This window comes from Myotis brandtii, unplaced genomic scaffold, assembly GCF_000412655.1.
Source record: "Myotis brandtii unplaced genomic scaffold, ASM41265v1 scaffold1954, whole genome shotgun sequence".
NCBI lineage: Eukaryota > Metazoa > Chordata > Mammalia > Chiroptera > Vespertilionidae > Myotis > Myotis brandtii.
The window spans coordinates 50,144-66,723 of record NW_005357285.1 but is presented as its reverse complement, the minus strand read 5'-3'; the positions used below and the strand labels follow the sequence as shown (position 1 = coordinate 66,723).

The 16,580-nt window shown below is 40.5% G+C and overlaps 1 protein-coding gene across 2 annotated transcripts in view; it reads right to left on the bottom strand.

Annotated features, from left to right (window-relative positions):
• Nucleotides 1-489: 489 nt before the first annotated feature.
• WASF3 (WAS protein family, member 3) overlaps nucleotides 490-16,580 on the bottom strand; it is a 50,386-nt gene continuing 34,295 nt past the window's right edge. The window contains exons 5-9 of one of the 2 annotated variants that reach the window (XM_005865014.2): nucleotides 16,430-16,547; nucleotides 8,340-8,506; nucleotides 7,281-7,547; nucleotides 5,575-5,942; nucleotides 490-3,651 (exon numbers count right to left, since the gene is read on the bottom strand). In XM_005865014.2, the coding sequence (XP_005865076.1) occupies nucleotides 3,494-3,651; nucleotides 5,575-5,942; nucleotides 7,281-7,547; nucleotides 8,340-8,506; nucleotides 16,430-16,547 (1,078 nt within the window). In that variant the 3' untranslated portion in view covers nucleotides 490-3,493. Of the gene's footprint in view, nucleotides 3,652-5,574; nucleotides 5,943-7,280; nucleotides 7,548-8,339; nucleotides 8,507-11,598; nucleotides 11,775-16,429; nucleotides 16,548-16,580 lie in introns of both variants that reach the window. The other variant, XM_005865013.2, reaches the window with a different exon arrangement.

Below are 16,580 nucleotides of genomic sequence, written 5' to 3'. Positions count from 1 at the left end.
CAATAGGCTGCATATGGAGAGCTTTGCTGTACATCTGTAGCTGCCGCTGTGGTGGTAGCCCCCATCCTGAGTGCAGAGGACATGGAGATTTCCACCACCTCTGTCTCCAGTCTCACGGCACTTCCTTTTCCTTTCGCGCCTTCCATTTCACTGACCTTTGGTTCCATTACCATCCATACTGTCCTTCCCACCTTAGGGGATGCAAATGCTGCCCTTCCCTGCTGTTGAACTCCTTTTCCTACCGTTGGCCCATTGCTAATTTCTGTTCATTCTTAGACCTCAGCTTCGTTAGCCCACAGACCACACTGGGCACTCCCACTCCACCCCCAACTAAAGCACATGTGAAATGATCCCAGTTACTTTCTTTACAATATTTAATGTCTCTCTCCTTAAACTAAAAGCTCCATGAGGGCAGAAACTGGCCAGCAGGTGACTTGTACAGGACAGTAACGGCTTACCTTCATAACACTGTTATAAATAAGCCCAACCTTTTAGGGTTAAAAGTGTAATTTTATTTAGATGTTACTTGTACATAATCTATAGTAAGATATACAAACAGATAAAAATTGTTTAACAGGAATTTTTTTAAGACCACTTTAAATTTAATTTACAATAGCATTGGTAACAGTGCAGGATGACAGATACTCTGAATAGAACACAAAAAGTCCTTGTTACTCTGGCTGATACAGTCCCACTAGCCTTTAATGGATTAAAATGTATCATGTATTTCAGTTGCAAATTATTACAAAACTTTCACAACCTAGCCACTGGGTGCTAAGAAAAGATTTCGATATTCTAAACATTTACTAAAATGAAAATGTCAATTATCTAACAGTATACTTTTCCTAAAGAAAAATGTAAGGGTACCAAATCCTATGGTGTGGTTTTGGGCTAACAACAGAAAATCAACGATATCGTGTTTGTGTCGCTAATGTGTGACACTGACTGATCTTCTCATTCCCTCTGCCTAACCTATTAATATGAAAGAAAGCTTGTAAAATATTAAACTAAAATATACATGGGGGGAAGACTGGGGACAATTTAAAATAACCTTACAATAATATATAACTACTTTACAATGTAAAATTCATAGGTATGAAGTAAGCTTTTAAATGTTCTCCATTTGTCTTAGTAAATACTTCTTGAAAATGAAAACTGAAAATTCAAAATATTCACTTTTTCCTTTTCATGTAATACCATGTTAGAAAAAGTCTAAATTTAAATTTTAGAATCAAATTTATTGAGAAAAATACTGCAAAAATAATCTAAATTGAATTTTAGTCCTTTTACACATCAGGGCAAAAGCTTTTTCACTATAGAAAATCAAGTTGAAAATAACTTACTGATTAAACTACAGGCAACTAATAACTAATAGGCTTATGAATATTTATGAATAAAGTACCACTGATTTCATGGTAATGAGCTCTAAACAGAAGAAATCCTTACTTACTAGTAGATAGTAGCTTTATGTATCTTCTCCATCCTGAGAACAGAAAGGACAGGAGAAACAAAGAAGCATCACCAAATGTGAGTGCTAGAATTACACAGGTTACTCCTAATCCAAAGCACAAAAAAACAAAATACTGTAATAAAGACAAAAGAAGACTAAAAAAATGAAAAGTCCAAGAATAATGCTAAGAGAGTAGGCCTCTACATTGAAAAAAAAGGAGAAATTAAAGAAAGAAATTAAAGGTTAATAAATTATTTCTTCTATTTAATAAAATTATGCTGAGAGCCAAATGGTGACTAGCTCCAAGAAACAGAACCTTAAGAAGCATGTGCCGATGAAAAGACTCGACGACCTGGCATAAGCATGGTCTTCGAAAGGGGGTGCAGACATGAGGCTTTCAGAGTTTCAAAATTTATGTGATTGAAACCCAACGTACAGGCCTTCCATGAGGACCGCGTACAAGCCATGCCAATGTCCACTCAGGGACACAGACATGCTTTGGGGGCCGGCTGATTTCCTCAGATGAACTTGTTAGCACAACTCTACCAGCTACAGTCCTGTTTACATTCCTACCATCAACCCAAACAACTCTTCAGCTAAAGATTCCTTCGCCATGTCTGAGCGTCACTAGTACCTGCCACCTGTTTGAAATGTGGGGCCTTGGCACAAATCCCTTAGTAAGTAAAGTGTCTTAGTGTTTTGTGCTGTCTTATTTATAGTCAAAGCCTGGGTGTTTGTTTATGCTGGATGAGCAGTTATCCTGCATCCAAAATTACGGAGCATAAGCTCTCATTCATGAGTCTCCCCACGGTTTGCCTTCACCAGGAATATGAACTCCATGGGACGGTGTGGGGAGAAAAGGAGGGAGGGAAAGGGTAAAGGAACCTGACCTGCTACAGCTACAGGTCTAATCTAACCTGAGGTGCTTTTTAAAATGTCATGTGCTGACAATGTGAGGAGAGAACCTCGTGCTTCCAGGACAGAGCGAAAGCCCGCTCCTGTGATGGATCCCTAACCTGGCCACAGCACAGGAAAAGCAAAGAGCTCTCAACACCTGCATTCGCCTACACCTAGGCTTTTGAAGTTCAGACCAAGGGGAGCGGGGTGCCATCTGGAGCGCACAGAGGAGCTCACTTAGGCCCGGGCTCCCGGGAAGCAAAAGGCGAAGGTCTCCTTCGCACTCAGAGCCCACACTCAGCAGCTCTACCCAGCGAGGCCATGGCTCCCAGACCGCTCAACCTGGCTGGTGCCCACACGGAAGGGCTGTCGAATGTTTCGAGTGTCATCGCCAATAGCCCCGGAAGGAAAAAGAACCCTGCTCTTCATTTTTATTACGACTGAGCTGCTTACCTCTTACAAAAAGCATCCACAAGCACTGACTAAATGCCCACCGGGACGCCTGCTGAAAAGGCCCTTCCAATTTCACCTTTTATAAGAGCGTGCAAAGGCAATGAAATTATTCAACGAAACATTCAAGTTCACAGAATGTACCACTCCAAGAAAATGAAAGCAGAAGCATTTGATTCTCCTTATTTGTTAAATCTTTCTCTCTAACCAAATGTTTCTCTCTTCTGAAACACACACAAAAATTTAAAACAGTATCACTTACTGATTGGAAGACGTCAACACGTAGTCATTAATCTTGCTGAGGCCTAACACTAAGCAGCTTCACAAACACACAGCAAGTCTGCAGAATTGTAAGGTACGAGTAAACCCAAACTGCACTGAACACTTTCATGGCCAGGAAAAAGGAAGCAAGATGCTGTTTTCAGGACAATGCAATAGTTACAGCGTTATTTCCTCAGGTGCAGCACGATTTTTCTATGTGTAGCGGCACTTAAGTATTACACAGTAAATACTGAAAGAACCCAGAAGTTTTGGATGTGCAAAAGCAATTATCACATTATTAATACAAAAGTTGCTAAGCTACAGGATTATAATACCACTATTTGGGTGTTGAGACCACTTAAAATTTTCAATACACTTCCGACACACGGTTTCCTGGCTGGCCACCAGCCTCGTCGCCAGGCTGCCCCCGCCACCTCAGTCAGACCAGTCATTTTCATCCAGCTCCGAGTCGTCGTCAGAGTCGCTGTACTCCACGGCAATGCGTCTGGACAGGATCGTGGCCACGTCATTCCCAACCGGCTCGCGCTTGGCTTCTTGCTCACGCTGCTCTTGTACTTTTTTCAGCTGAATTCCTAGAAGACGCAATGCATGGTTTAGAATTAAATCCTTTGCGTGCTTCAAATTAAGGAAAAACAAACTAGTAAGTCTACTTGACTTTTTTTTCTCCTATTGACATTAAAGATAAAAACAGTTTTGGAAATTTGAAGGGAGAAAAGCTTGGGAAATAGAAGTTTCATGACTAATGAAAGAATGTACATAACAATTTTTACAGCAAAGTAATGGTGTGAACACCTTTAAAGAAAACCCGAGAGCTATGCTGTCCAACACAGGGTCCACGAGCCACAACAGCTGCTTTGGGCAAACTGACAGTGGCTGTGGCCACCTCGAGGGACCGTGTGAACACGAGACATTTCTATCATTAAAGAACACTTTCCCGAACAGGCGTGGACAGCTCTTTTCTAACCCGAGGAGGTAACTGAGAAAACTTTGCTTCAACAATTATTGTTGAAAATGGATATAAAATAAAAACATCTGCTCTCTTACCTAGTAACAAAATGGATTATATGATGATTTAATGTGCAAATTCTTTTGAATTAATTTCAGATTTATAGAGTAACTGTAACACTAGTATCAAAACGTCCCCATATGACCTACATCCAGATTCCCCAATGGGTAACATTTGATCACACTTGTTTTAGCAATCTTTCTCCATCATTGTTATTAATACACACAGATACTTTTTTCTGGACAATTTGAAAATAAGTAGCATATAATTTGCTATTTTGCCCTTTACCTCTAAAGTACTTTATGTGTAATTCCTAAAAAAACAATGATCAAATTCAGACTATTAGCGTAGATATAATGCTACCATCCAGTCTACAAATTTTATTTAAATTTTGCCAACAGACCTAATATAGCAAATGAAAAAGTTTCCACCAGGTTTGGGATTCAATACCGATCACCTGTTACATTAGTTGTGGTGTTTCAATAATGATCCTTAATCTAGGCAGTTCTTCAGCCTTGGTGTTTTATGACTGCAGTTTTGTAGAATGCCCTCAATATGGGCTCCGCAGAAGTTTTCTCACGGAAAGATAGTTACAGTTATCACTCTTCCTGGGCAGGGCTCACAGTGTCAAAAATCAAAACACTGTCCTCTTGTGACCCCAAATTCGTTATCTCCGAGGCATTAAATAGCTGTGGGGCGTTCAAGACAGACGAGAACCCTGGGATCTGTAGGAGGCCTGACCCGGGTGCTGCAGCCAGGCGCAGAGGTGTCTGCAAAGGGCATCACAGATGCTCCAGCTGCTCCCTCAGTCACTTCCAGACGGGAGCAACTAACTGCGACCAAGCGCCTGGGCGGCTCCTCAGCATATGAGAAGCGTTTAGAGTACCGTACTTCCACACCCTGGCGGTGACCCTCAACCAAGCTGGGCTGGGACCTGAGGTAAAGAATACATGGTGTGCAGCAGGGGTTTAATGTGGGGTTCTGCAGGGAGGCACAGTGGGGAGGCTCCCCACTCTGATTTGACAGAGATGTTCTGCCTTCTTGGTTCATGTTCTGGGGGTTTGGTGTAGGACTCCCATCTGACAGAGTTGTGCTGCTATGTAAATGCTGCAAACTACTGGCTTAGCACATCAAGCTAAAAATATGGAAAGTCTAGGACATATTAGATATTTATAAAAACAAAATCACTAACATGAGCTCATTTTCTTTCATTTATACTTTTACCATTAGAGTAGAATGCAGACAAAATAGTCAATATTTATTTCTAGTCAAGTAAACCTTTCCTGAATTCTCAGTTCTTTATCATATGTTTACTTTGCACAGATAAAACCACATTACTATTTTTTAAAAAGGCAAATAAAGCTCCTTTAACCATATTCTAAAAAACAATCTCGTGTAGCGAGGAGTCCCCTGAAGACCAGGCTATAGCTGGTTGGAGACAGAAATCTCTTTCTGAATGGAAGATGGCACATGTAGGGGATTCACTTACCCATTCGAATAGCAGCAAGAAGATCACTGCGCGCATCGCTTATGGGTGGTTGTGCAGTTTCTTGTCGTTTTGCCTCAGCTACTGGAGGGCCATGCATGGGGGAGGATGAGAGAGAAGAGCTTGTGCCAGGAGGGCCTGGCGGGGGAGGTGGGGGGCCCGGAGGAGGCGGGGCTGTGACCACCAGCCCAGTGGAGGGCGGGTGAGGAGGCGCTGGGTAGGAGGACCCAGCTGCTGCTGGGAAGGAGGGCTGCATGGGAATCTGGAGAGGACTGACGAAAGCAGTTTGTGCTGAAGGGATCATGGGGGGTGGAGGGGGCGGAGGTGGTCCTGAGGGGTTGTAATATTCAATGATCTGGGCTGGGAGCATCCTAATGAGAGAGGAAACACAGAGTCATTAAAGCAGCAACAGAGGGTCACACCTGAGGTTCTGACATGGCTAGTAGAAAGGCCTCCCCCAAACACAATACATATTGTCATTTGGATTTAAGACACTGCAGGATGCAATATCCACTGTTGGGTCAGTTATTTCCACAGGTTTACATTATTCACTACGACAGAGTTCACGTCATTCACTGAAATGCACCCAAAAGATAACCACTCAAAGGGGAATTTCCTGTGAAATGCTAGGTAAGAAGAGCAACACAAATGCCTCCTTTATACTGGGCATCTCAAAAGCAGGTGGCTCACAAACTTGTCTTATAAGGGTTCTGTGGCCAATCAGATTTGGAAAATTCTGTATTTTGTATCTCATCTCCATGGAAATTCCCCAAGCCCACAATGTCCATCAGAATATCAAAAGCTTTGAAAAGTCCTACAGCCAAGAAATCTGAATTCTATTTAGTCTAAGGTTTTCCAAACCAGCTGGACCCCAGACTCACTTCTTACCTGACAATTAGAGCCTCAGAACAAACTTTGGGAGTCCTGACTTAACAAGAACCAATGATGGGAAACAGCCAGAGCTGTGTGGTCAGGGAGGATGCCCCCGAAAGCTGAGGGATGTACGTTTAGAAACTGACACATGCTGTTCCGGATACATGGTTAACGGAAACACACATTCGACTCTCCTGGGCACTGCCTCTGAGGGGTAACTCTTCAATATTAAAAAGGGAGTGCTAAGGCAGCCCATGAAAATATAGGTGGGTGCTTAAATTACTAACCACCCAAAGATGAGGGTCTTTCCTAGGGTGATTTGAATTTCACTGATCAACAGGGAACAAGGTGGGAGAATGATGAGTGGGCACGAAGAGGTCACGAAAGGAGATTATACAACCAAGTGTAAGAAGGGAGGCAGGGGGTGCTGCACTGCATGGTGCTCTCATCTGTGGTATGAATTCTCCCTGGTTCACCCAGGATATACTGGTATAGAGAAATTTGAGGATTTGGGACAGGTTCACAGAATCGGAGTTCCATCCTTTATCAATGCCTCTGCTTAACGATCCACTCACACATACACAAATACGTGTATTAATGAGTACACACATGAATACAGACACAAACCTGAGATTTATCTATAATAAGAAAAGGGAATAGCACGACACTGTATTTTTTAACAGAACTTGTCATAACCAATAGTTTCTACATTTAGTCATTCTGGGCTGGCCTCTGGCCTCTAAAGTGTGACTATTTAATTAAAATTCTTAAACACACATAGCAAGATTCCATTGCAAGAGTGAGTAGCAATTAGAGTACAAGGAATACGAAATTACCCATAGTCTGCTGGAGCCATGGGTGCCGAGGCCTGGGACCCCTCTGCGGCCTGTGGTGGGGGTGGCGGAGGTGGCTGCTGAGGTCTGTTTAGGGCCATGTGTCTCACCGAGGCAGAGGGGGGTCGGTACTCATGCTCGGGGGCCTGGCTGGCTGGCCCAAGTGGCAGCGCGTCACCTGCTGCGTATGAAGGGGTGACGGGCTGCGGGTGCAGAGAATGGTTGGGAGTCGCTGGATAAGAGTAATCTGTGACATCCGATGCGTGAGACCTGGCATTCAAGAAAAGGGTGGGAGAAATTTAAGTTCAAAAGATTTCCACTAACCAGCATATAAGCATATATTTGAATAATAACATTGCCAATACACAGAAGTCACACATTTATTTCCTTTACTGTAAACTAGGCCCAGCCTCATGAGAGCTTCCAAGCAACAACGTAATGACTACGTTAGCAGCGAGCCCGGTGTTACATGGAGTCAGACTCACGGCTTTAAAGTGAGCATGTCAGACAGACGGGCAAGCAGAGCCCCATTTCACACCACATCAGCATACGGTCTTAAGAGAGAAGGCCACGAGACAAGTCCCACTTAATTCAAAAACAGAGGACTTCGGGGGCCAGGAAGCTGATAGCGCATCATTAGAAATTACAAAATGGCAGATAAACTGGGTAAATATCAACAGTAAGAACAGAAAAAGAAAGCAAGAATGCAGTGCAGTGAAAAATTGTTTTCTTAAACAGAAGAAATGTGTTTAGCCAAAAAAGAAAGACCATGGTGCAATATGGAAGGGCCTTCCTGCTTTCTCTGAATGCACAGTCGTGGGTGAAACTCTGAAAGGAATGGAGACTGTATATTAGTTGACGGAGCTCAGACAGACAGAGGCCTTTGTGAGGGGGCACGGGGACTTGTAAAGGTCACAGCTGCACAAAATGGTGTTAGTAAGGGAGGTGCTCCTGGCCCGGTTACAGGACACGTGGTCAGTATGGGGGCTGCACATCCTCTCATGATGGCGAAAGCAGGGTGGGCAGTCTGAGGACGGCAATGCAGAGAGCAAAACGACAAACCCTCTGGGCGCTCTGTCCTCTTTCGTGCTCCCTGCCTGTTCCAGTGTCCTGGCATCACTCATAAACTCAATGCCCATTTTCCTCCTTTCCCACTCTTCTTTTCTTGTTCTGACTTTTCTCACGTGTATCTGCTGGCTTCGGGTAGGACTCAGCTTGTGTTTCTCTCTCTGAAGGAAACAGGCAGACACACAAGGGGATGTGGAGGAGCAGGGGAAACACCAACTGAACTTGGATCTTGGAATCAGACAGTAGCTTCCCTTAACTGGAGCATCTCAGACACAGAAAAAGCTCTCCACGTGACGAGAGACTGCCCCCCCCCCCAATTGCAGTGTAATAATCATAATTCACTTTTCCTTCCCTAACGGCAGTATAAATTCTATATTATGGTGTGCATATGATTATATCTTTTGAACTATGCAAACTGCTGGCAAGTAAGTTAAAAACATTTTTAATGGGGGAACAACCTAGCATATTTTCACAATGTAAATACCTAAAACCCTGAAGTCCTTGGTGATGTATGTTTGACTCTGTATGTGACTATGTCATATTCTATGTGTACAATTTCTAAAGGAAACAAAGTGATCAGGAAAAATATAGAGCACTTCTCATGAGATGAGGAGCCAGAAATTATAAATATTCTGGAATAATGTAGAGTGCTGTCCTTATAAATAGCTTTGTGACACAGCCAAAAGGAGTCAATACAAAGGAGGATAACCAGACCGGTGAGTGAATAAAGGAACAGGCAGTGAATGTCGGAATTCGAGAATTACAGCAGGAGGGCTGTGGAGGGCAGGACTTGGAGGGAGGGTGGGCAGGACAGAGGACTGGTTTAAGAGTGAAGGCTCATTTAAAGGGGAGCCCAGTGGCTGGAGGAGAGGTGAGGAGTGGGGTGACTGCTGGAGACAGAGATCCCCATGCGGGAAGGTAGAAATCAGCTACAGAGACACACACCAATGTGGAGATGAGAGGACTGGTCCTGTGACCTCCTGTTACAGGAGAGAGAACTGTTAGGAGTGAGATGATATGGAAACAGGAAGAAGTGTAAGCAGTGGAGACGTGGTGGGAGAAGCCAGGGACTCCCCCAGGGTTTTGTGGGTGGACAGGTGGGCAGAGTCAGAGCTGTAATACAGGGCCTGGAAGAGGATGAGAAATAGCTCAAGGACAGCTGGGCGTGGAGGTCTCACTCTCCCAGATCATAGTGAGAGAGAGCCGGGGGGAAGCATTTAATCAATTTTCATCCTGAATTTACACTTAAAATCAAACCACTGCTGATAATCTACAGAGAGAGCAAAAATGTATGATTAGTGTATATGAACCATTTTTATGTACAAAATATATTACTTATATGAACAGTTTTATTATATACAAGCCATAAAACTTAATATTCAAAATTTCCTGAGTTATTTAAAAACCATGATTCTAAATACTTAAAATATGAATACAAAACATTAAAAAGTCAAAAGGCAGAAAGTATAGAGCATGATTCCAATTTTGTAAAAAACATATACATCTTTACAGGAAAAAGACAAAAGGGGAAAAAGTACACTAAAATGCAGATAGTGGTTTCTCTGGATAATAGGATTATGGATAATATTTTAATGTTTTCTGTAATTTCCAAATATAAAAAAATTACTTTATAATAAGAAAAAGTGATACACTTTAGTGAAATAAAAAAATTCTAAATTAATTTTAGGGATGTAATCCAAGTACAATATTAATTATAATCTACTTATCTGGTACATGCATATAGTGAGAGGCCATGAAAAACAATATGAGACAAAAGGAAATTCTAAAGAAACAAAACTGATTAATCTATTTGCTTTTTGAAAAATAAAAGAAGTAAAGATATATCTAAAAAATAAAAATTCAGATACAAAATCATCTGCATAATTTTATACCCAGCATGAAGCAATCTAATCTCAGATGTTAGAATGAGCATCAATCATTCAACTGAGGGATTAAAAAATCATTTTTTTCTGTCTGTACATATTGAAATAAGAGTGCATACAGAGTATTATAAAATAAAGTATATGTTTTGCATGAGTAAACAATACAACTAAATTAGCTGGAAAAAAAACCAACAAAAAGCAAACGGACATATTGGGAGCGCTCAGATTTAAGTGCTTCTCCCATCCAAAGAACTATGCGTAGAATTGTCAACAGAAACAAACTGACATAAAGATCCAGCCTTGAGACTAGAGCTCAGTTAAAGCTCTAATAATTCTCTAATATTTAGCAGATAACAACTTCTACAGAAAAATTACCTAGAACTTGCCTCATATCCAACCAATGATTTACAGCCCTTCTGGGGCAGGAACATTCACAGTCCCTGTAACTAGCAAATGTTAAGCAGCTTCTGTATGTAGTCTGTGCTAAGCACTGAAATTATAAAGACAAAATTTATTTTAAAAGGACACAGATCGAAGGCCAGGTCCAGGTTGTTGCTGTTTTTGAAACATCCTTCAATCACATAGGAATTCTCTGTTTGAATTTTTAAATGCTGATGGAAGACTTAGAGAGATTATGCAAATGCAAGACAACAACTTTACAAGAGCAGAAATAGGAAATTAAACCGTAAGTTAAAATTGACTAGTTAGTCCCTGTTGTTCAATGAATCCCTTCTGTGACAAATGTGACTTATTGATCGCATCATTCACACCTGCAAGAAATATTTTTACTTAATTGCTAACATAATTTTAAAGTAAACACCAACAGAATTCTCCTGAAATCAGAGCACATAAGATTAGTGAACTGAAAAAATAAATACCTTTTGCTCGTCACTTTTTACAAAGGTCACCAAAAAGCGCAAAGAAATTATTCCTTGACCACATCAATTGCTACCTACCAATCGTTTTGATATCAAATAGCAAAAGAAATTCAACTCTAAGCTAAAGAGTAAGACAAAGAATTAAATGATTAAAATAAAAATGTAAGTCATTGGCAGTCATTAAGCCCAAATTCAGAATCCATGTTAACACACTACATATCTAGATTAACTGAACAAGAAAGTAAGTCAGAGATATGAAAAATCATACAATGTGACCCAATGCAAAATAAAACTACTTTAAAATATTATTTCAAAATTCATGTATATATATAAAATTTATTTTTAAGAAAAGATGTGAAACATTCTGTGGCCTTATAAACACCAAAGCTACTATTACCAGTCATGTCCAAGGAATAAATAAAATGAAGCACTACTCAGAGGCATTACTGCACACACACACACACACACACACACACACACACACACACACACCTAGTATCTGGGGACAGGGATCCCTCGGAAGACGCTCCGTGGTACACACTCTGAGACAACCTGTTGTCGGGTCTGAGCTCTTTGTCATATGCCATCATATTCCACTCCTGGCGCCTGTTTCTGGCTTTTCTAACCTTTTTCACCTCACGGGTTGTGCCATCTATACGCTTTTGCTCCTGAAGTCCAAGAAAAGAAAGCAAGCATGCCGAGACAGGAGAGAAAGGACAACAGGTTAAATGCAGTTATAATGCTCAGGACATAAGCATGATGTGCAGATAATGTTAGAAAATTCTAACACAGTGCCTACTCTTACCCAACACAGATCTTCCCAAAGGTAACAAATACTTAACTATTTAACCCAAATAAATGAAAATTACTCTGCTGCAACTACCAGAATTACTATCATTTTTAGTAACGAATTTTCATCTTACTAGGCATTTAGCTTATTTTAAATATACTATACCTTTTAGATCTATATTATACAGATGAAATGTCAGATGGCACCATTCAGAGAAATCATTTCCCACCCCTATACAATTTTGACTGGCTTGTTAACATGCAATCTTTCAAAAAAAATTCAAAATGTTCTATTTCCAGTTTCTAAAAGAAATATTTAAGCTAATCCTGCAATGAGCCAAACCCAAAACAAAAATAAGGTACGAACTTACCTTCCCACACAAAGACTCATTCTTGTCCCAGCCCTACTTTGCCAGCAAAAATGTATCCAATAAATACTTGTCCTACATGGGTACTTCTTTAAAGGCAAGAACAATTATTTCTGTTGTTTATATATTTTTCCCATTTCCCTCATAAAATTTTATGATCTCTAAGGACAAGAACTATGTGCCTCTAAGTTCTACACTCCTCTTACAGTCCCTCCACACGTCATTTACCTAGGGTGCACACTCAATCAATGCTGACTAAATGATCAAATCCAGTGAGCTTACAGGGCATGCTATGTCTCAAACATGCCAGGCATCGATGATACAAAAGGAAAACAACAACAAGACGGGTGTCTGCCCTCATGGAGCTTGCAGTTGGGGGGCGGGGGGAGCCTACAACATCACAGAAATAAATGTATAATTATAAAATGTAGTAAAACATAAACGCACTATGTGTAGAATGCTGTCTAGGCTGGAAGTCAGGGACAGCGTCCAGGAGTGAGAGGGAGGAGGACCTGCGTGTGACTGGCATGGATTGCAGGGAGCCCGTCAGAGCAGGTAAGAGGGGACAGAGTGGGCATGGGCTCCCAGGAGGAGGAAGAGCACCACTTAGGAGAAATAAAAGGTGAGAGGCAAATGAAGGTTAATGGCCCCAAAGAGCTGAAAGGTAAGCAAGACCTTAAAGCAGTGATGGTGAACCTATGACACGCGAACTCATTTTTTTTGGTTGATTTTTCTTTGTTAAATGGCATTTAAATATATAAAATAAATATCAAAAATATAAGTCTTTGTTTTACTATGGTTGCAGGGAAGGGCTGACATACTGAAGAAGAGGCATTTGAAAAGATCCCTCTAGGCTGGGGAGCACAGACTGAAGGAGGAAGGTAGAAAGCTATTCAGGTGGTCTAGTGAGGACGGTAGGCGGCTCATGGTGGCAGTGAAGACCCAATGACTAGACTGTTTTTGGGTAAAAAGGAGATACAGACAATGTGTTGGCAAAGAAGGTAAACATGAAATCCACAGAACATATATAAAGGGTTAATAAAGATGAAAAGATGTGTAATTCAAATTAGATTTTTTGGAGGGAAGGAGGGCTCATAAAAAAAAAATAATATCCAGGACTGGAGAAGGCCTGTTAAGAGTATAGACTGGCTCAGTGTTTTAAGGGTCAGGAGCAATTAGATGGTATCTTTCAAAATTTAAACCTCATATTCGACTTCTATGAATTTGCTCTGAAGAATATCTGCACGTGAGTACAGAGATAATTTACTACAGTATTGTAAATAGTAACAATTTAGAAACAACCTAAATATTCATTACTCTAGTAATGGGCAAATAGTTTATGATAACTATTAAAATGCTACATAACTTCATAAAAAGAATGAAGTATATCTTCAATTATGGCAATATATGTGTATGTCTGTGTGTATAAGTTGTGTGTAGTACAATTCTATGCATATAAAAATACTTTGTGAAATGTATATGCATATATTTATGAATAACTGAAAAAAAATCTAAATCTAAAAATATGCGTGCCAAGCTGCTAAATGTTAACGTAGTTATGCCCATGGAAGAAAAACATATCCCCAATTTACTTTGGTGTAATTTGAGCATTTCACAACCTGCATGTATTGTTTGTATACTTAAAACACACACAAACAAATAACAAAAAACCCCACCACCAACAACAACAAAAAGGAGGGAGATTTCAATGGATCCTAATACACATCCTAATTAAGAACCACTGTATTAAATTAATTAGACTATCCCCCTTTTAAGAGATAAATGCTGACATATTTAGGGACTGTTATAATAACTCTCTTTGCAATAGTTCAGCCTCCAAATTTACCCATCAACATGCACACACCACACACACAGAAGCCACATATGACAAAATGTTAACAGTGAAGCATCTATGCTCCAACTACACTGGCCTACGTTCAAATCTCTAGAAAATGCCAAACTGTTCCCTAGACCAGAATGATCTTAGCTACTTCGGAAGCATCCCGCCTCTTCTCTGCCCTCCACTCCTCCAGCACCCTCTCACCTACATGTGCTCGCACATGCGCCCACGAGCACACCTGCACCCACACAATGACTTGAGCTAACTTCCATCCATGGTTGGATCTGTGAAAGGTACCCCGAGGCTGTCCTTGGCACGCCACTTCCTCCTCACTGTCATCCCCACCTTGTCATCTCACCCCCAGCACACCATACTTCTTCATAACACTTACCAGCATTGTAACTGCATACTTCCAACTACATATTTATTTGCATAATTTAAAAAATGTTTTTAATGGATTTCACACCCAAATTTTCTAAACAAATTTTTCCTTCATATAGACTTGTCAATTCCAAATTGAAAGTGACTTGCTTCCCAGAAACCCTAGAGGATTTCCAGAATGAAGGATATCTTGCCTCATTTTCTGCTCCTATATAAAGGAGATTTGTATTACAATTTCTAATTTCTTTCCCTCTTTATGAGTTCCAGAGGGCTGCATGATTATTTAATGCTTGTTTCCCCCACTCTATTGTAATCTCCATGAGGTGGCAATCCTGTCATTTTCACCACTGTTTATCCAGCATTAAAAGACTTTTTTTTTTTAAAGAGAATCTTAGAAGCATTGAACAGACTGTTGAATCTCAGAGGGAAAGCGGGGTGGGGGTGGGGAAGGAAGAGATCAACCAAAGAACCTGTATGCATATATGCATAACCCAGGGACACAGACAATATAGGGTGGTGAAGGCCTGGGGTGGGGGCAGGGGAGGGCTAGAAAGGGTCAGTGAGGGAAAAAGGGGACATATGTAATACTTTCAACAATAAAGATAAAAAACATAATCATTATATAAATGAATGAATAAAAAATCCTTATCAGAATTGTATGTGTTTGAGCAATGTGGAATGAGACAAAACTGCCAAGGAAATGATACTAAATTTGATGACACAATAATCATACGTAGATTAAGACTTTTCCCCTGAAGAACACTGGTGAAAAATTAAATATTTTTGCCAAAAGTATCACTGAGAAGGGAAACCTAGGGTTACTATCAAGAGGTGTGGGGATTAGGACCAACATGACTAAGTATCTGTTTTTTTCTGTCCCAGACAGTGGGATCTTCCTTTTTCCCACTTGAATACTTTGTAGTTTCTTAGCCTGAATAATCCTCCACTTGAGTACTCAGCAACTCTCCCAAGATTTCCCAGTTAATCCCAACCCATGAGCACAAGAAAAGAGGAAAGCAAGCCTTTGGAATTCTCTCCTAGAATTCAGTGGTAACATCTTACACTTACAGTCTGCAAATTGTTATCATGTACTCTGTTGTAAATCCTAGTTTCAAATTCTCTTCCATCTCAAATTGTCGCTCCTATTGAGCTAAGACACCTAAATGCCTCAACATCTTAAGACCTCGAACCCACAAAAAGGTAAGCATTTCTCTTAAAGCACTCTAATATTTGTCAAGCAAACCAGATGGTCATTTTTAAAAAACATAGCTTACATATAAAAAGTCTTAGCAAATATTATCCTTTGGAGAATTAACTCTTCTCAGTGGCTTAGACCTAATTTCTGGGCCCCAAAGGAACAATTTTCAAAATATAAGTCCCCACACCTGCAGAGAGTGAGCCTGTCCCTCCCAGAGTGCTCACAACCTTCACACTTGCAGTGACCTTGCCTACCCCTACCCACCAAAGGAGTCTCACGTCCAGTAAACACCATCTTCTGAACTTGCCGATCACACGCTTTTCAATCCAATATGAACAGTTCACTAAAGCATTAATTACAGCTAGGTGGCAATCCAGTTATGAAGAAAGCTTTAAAATGATGGAAGCAAATAATTATTTCTGATATGGAATATTGACTACGTTATGAAATTTGAAAGAACAGGAGAAAAGTTCTAAAACATGGTTAAAAACAAAACTGGAATTTTAGCCACTACTTTTGTAAAGCAAAGCAAGTGTTAGAGAACAAATCAAGAGTATTTACAGAAAAATAGTATTACTGTGTTAGATGGACTTATCTGTATCTTCCTGTATAAACTACAATCTCTAAAAAACCTTCATCACTAAAGCCAACATCTCAACCATTCAAGTAAAGAATTTACTTATTTCTTTCCAAACAAGAATCCATTTACACATTTATATGCACAGTTCCCCTAATGGAATTATTTACCTTTTGACGCCTTTTCTCTTTCCTTTTGTCTTCTGTGTCCTGTAGCATTTTTTCTTTCCAGAGGTCAAAGAAATAGGAAGGATCAGTATAGAACTTCAGCCCATCCTTTTTATCATCTCTATAAATCAAGATATTACAAGTGGGGGGGGGG